At 54.0% G+C, this 3,452-nt stretch overlaps 1 protein-coding gene across 1 annotated transcript in view; it reads right to left on the bottom strand.

Annotated features, from left to right (window-relative positions):
* The window catches only part of FSTL1 (follistatin-like 1), a gene marked incomplete at its 5' end in the record, with an annotated part of 12,591 nt that overhangs the window by 4,533 nt on the left and 4,606 nt on the right, over nucleotides 1-3,452 (bottom strand). Inside the window, one exon of the mRNA XM_010156838.1 lies at nucleotides 923-1,061. Coding sequence (XP_010155140.1) covers nucleotides 923-1,061 — 139 coding nt within the window. The remainder of the gene's footprint in view (nucleotides 1-922; nucleotides 1,062-3,452) is intronic.

The following is a 3,452-nucleotide window of genomic DNA, read 5'->3' as shown; positions in this document are numbered from 1 at the left end:
AATAGGACCCTGTTGACATCTCCACGTTGTCGCACGAGTAGAAATGAAAGCAGAGCCTGACCACGAGCAGCCTGTGCTTCTCACTGTCTCACATCCAGAAGATGGGAAACCTTTCAAACTACATTTTCACGCGATGCTTGCACCAGCTCTAACTGCAGGCTGCCCATGAGCTGGATCTAGCTAGCAGGAAAAGGTGATTGAAGTCCACTGGAAAGCTAATTTCTTGGGAAATATACAAGGCAACAAATTTTCCGTCACCCAACTCCCCTTTCTGGCTGCACACCTACCAGATTTAAGGCAAAAGAGGGTTGGAATACATGCCTAACAGGACGGGTAGGGGCGGGGCCGCTCCCTTTGGCGGTACTCCCACCTAACCAAGCGCGAAGCCACTTCACGCACCGTTCTCTCTGCCAGCGCGAGCCCTAGCTGCTATTTTCCAGGAGTGGGTTTTCACGCCCCCTCATAGAATCATAGAATCACAGAACGGTTAGGATTGGAAGGGACCTTAAAGATCATCTAGTTCCAACCTCCCTGCCATGGGCAGGGACACCTTCCACTAGACCAGGTTGCTCCAAGCCTCATCCAGCCTGGCCTTGGACACTTCCAGGGATGGGGCATCCACAGCTTCTCTGGGCAACCTGTTCCCGTGCCTCACCACCCTCTCTGTGAAAAATTTCTTCCTGATATCTAATCTAAACCTCCCTGATTTCGATTTATACCCATTACCCCTTGTCCTGTCACTGCAGGCTCTTGTAAAAAGTCCTCTCCCAGCCCCCTTGTAGCCCCTTCAGATACTGGAAAGTTGCAATGAGGTCTCCTCGGAGCCTCCTCTTCTCCAGGCTGAACAAACCCAATTCTTGCAGCCTTTTGTCATAGGAGAGGACGGCCCCCAGGCCACCCTGGCACCTTGCCCACAGCCCACCTGAGCAGCCTGTTGGTCTCCTGGTCCATGTAGGTGGTGATGTTGACAGCAGTCTCATTCTGCTCCACGAACTTCAGGAATTCCGTGGAGTCCAAGCGAGAATCACCGTCATCAAATAGAGGGGAAGATGTGAGAGGGTCTGATTTATCCGTTCAGGGTACCTCTTCCTTTTCCCTCTGCCATAAGTACTTAGCATTTTTGAAGCTTTAGTGAAACAGGTTGCATTGGCCCCGTTTTGCACAAAGAAGAGCGGCTCAGAGGAAAGCAGCAACATATCCAGGCTAGCACCAGAACTGGGAGACATGATCTTAGCCCTGTGCTCACCGATAAGCTACACTGCCTCTCATGCACCTCCTGCTGCTTGATTTATGGCTCTAACCCCGTGGCTTCTCTTTGTTCCCAACAGCTCCTGGCCTTCTGATATACGTCCTGCCTTACAGCAGACCAGTTGCATTGAAAGAGGCGTCAGCTTTTCAATACGCGTAAACCCAAAGCTGTGCCTGGACTCTGACAGTGACAAAAGGCAAAATCACAGGAAGCAATTTTTTGCTGATCCCAAAGAAGGAGCAATTTAATGCAACAGCACAACGCCTCGCCACCAACTCCTTAAGGTCCTGACAGGATTCCTGGCACTGAAGAGCAGGTTTTTTAGCCCTGAAATCCTGGCTGCGTTCCCAAAGAAGTAATTGCATTTTGCCTCCCTGTTTGGAGATGTCGTATCACAGTGCTGGGCACTCGGCAGGAACTGCTGGGCCCCCTCCGAGACAGCTGCACTGCAGTGAGGGGAAAACGAATTCTGCACGCAGGCTGCTGCCGGCTCGTTTCTGCGGCGTGACTCGGGGCAGGTCACCCTGTCTCTTTGCACCGTGCATCCAGGAACGCTCAGAGATGCTGCCTGTTGTTACCCCAGCGCGGTTCAGGAGGCCTGTAGGGCCAAGAAAATGACTCTGCGCACTGAAGCCTGCGTATAACTGCTCCACTAACCAACTTCTGCTAGACCTAGAAGACTCTCTCCCCGCTATTTCTTGTGAAAGTGGCCGCAGTTCTCTGAATGACCCTAACGCAGTTTGCTTCCCTTTCAGTGCTATGATCTGCATTTATGTGTTCCCCCAGACACCCTCCAAAGCGGAGTAGCTTCCCACTAGTGGCATGGCTCTTGAAATGCTGTCCTTCAAGGTCACAGCCTGCCTGACAAACAACCCACATCCCAGTGACCCACATAAGTCAGGCTTCCAGGAGGGAAAGGGCTTAATGCCACATCTACAAACCTCTCCATCCGGGAGAAAAGGGAAAAGCTTGATGTCAGCTTTGTCTCCAGTGTTTATTGCCTGCAGGGCAGGAATCAAGTGCTGTCGTGCGGAGCCCCAGGGCTGGGCACTGCAGAATTCATCCAGCAGACCCTCACTGGTGAAACAAATTTGTGTGTGTTTGAACCCAGTCAGTTTACTTTGCTTGGATTTGTCCCAAGTTGCTCCAAGCTCTGAATTCCGCTTTAGAAGTATTTCACAGCTTTAAGGGTCGTTGATATGGTAGGTTACCACATGACAGAGAAGGAAATTCCCCCTTTGGTCAGAGAAAAGGTACGGCTTAGTCACGGAAACATTCACCTACTTGTGCCTGGGATGGGTGCTCCAGAAAAAGGGGGACAATAATGAGAACATGAGGCTGTCCCCCTCAGAGCTGTAGCCATGGGAATTCACCAGCCCTCCGCCAGGCACGGGGCCGGCAGGGGTGACCGGGCTGTGTGCCGGCAGTGGAGCAAGCCTGTGGCTGGCTCTTGCATTTCAGCAAAGCCCGTGGCCTGGGGAGACTCCCTGCGAAGGCAGCTGGGGACAGCACGTTTGCAGCGTGGGGGAGCTGTGCAGCTCTTCTCCCCAGGACCCCGCAGCTTTTGGGTGCCGGCAGGTGCCCGCAGGGGTGCCCGAGGCAGTGGCCAGCGGGTTTCCACAGATGGAGCAGCAGTAACAGCTACAAAGGTGAGGATGCTCTCTGGAGCACGGGGACCCGCTCCTCTGTCTCACCAGAGGGTGCCATTGCTATGGCAAATTTGCTTGCAGCGCTACCTCCTGTCAGGCACCATTAATCTCTCGCTGTCAACAGCTGATGATTTAAACACTCGCTCCCTTTCCCCACCTGCTCCTCCAGCTCCATCCTGAATGCTTTGAAGTCTTTATGAGGCGCCGGGCGTGAGGGGGAGGGACGCAGCAGCGCATGTGGCAGGAGCATGGGAGAAGCGTGTGATCTGCCGGTTACAGAAGGGGGTGGTGATGGGCTGAGGGAGAGACTGACAGGGAAGAGGGAAGAGGAATGGGATTATTGTGGGTTGGTCAGTTCCTCTCCCTCTACAGAGCACTGGGGAACTGCCAGCTCTTGGCTGCACCTGGGCCATAATCCTGGCAAGCAAATAGTCTGCTTGAAGCCCCTGCCACGGGCATGTCTGGCCTGGCCTGCCCTCCTCCTTTTCCCCAGGGGAGGCCAGATCCCCAGGGATGCTCCAGGCCTGGGCCGTCCCGCAGCCATCGGCTCCCTC

This window comes from Eurypyga helias, unplaced genomic scaffold, assembly GCF_000690775.1.
Source record: "Eurypyga helias isolate BGI_N326 unplaced genomic scaffold, ASM69077v1 scaffold35618, whole genome shotgun sequence".
Lineage (NCBI taxonomy): Eukaryota > Metazoa > Chordata > Aves > Eurypygiformes > Eurypygidae > Eurypyga > Eurypyga helias.
The sequence above is the reverse complement of the archived record's forward strand: the minus strand, read 5'-3'. Positions and strand labels throughout refer to the sequence as shown.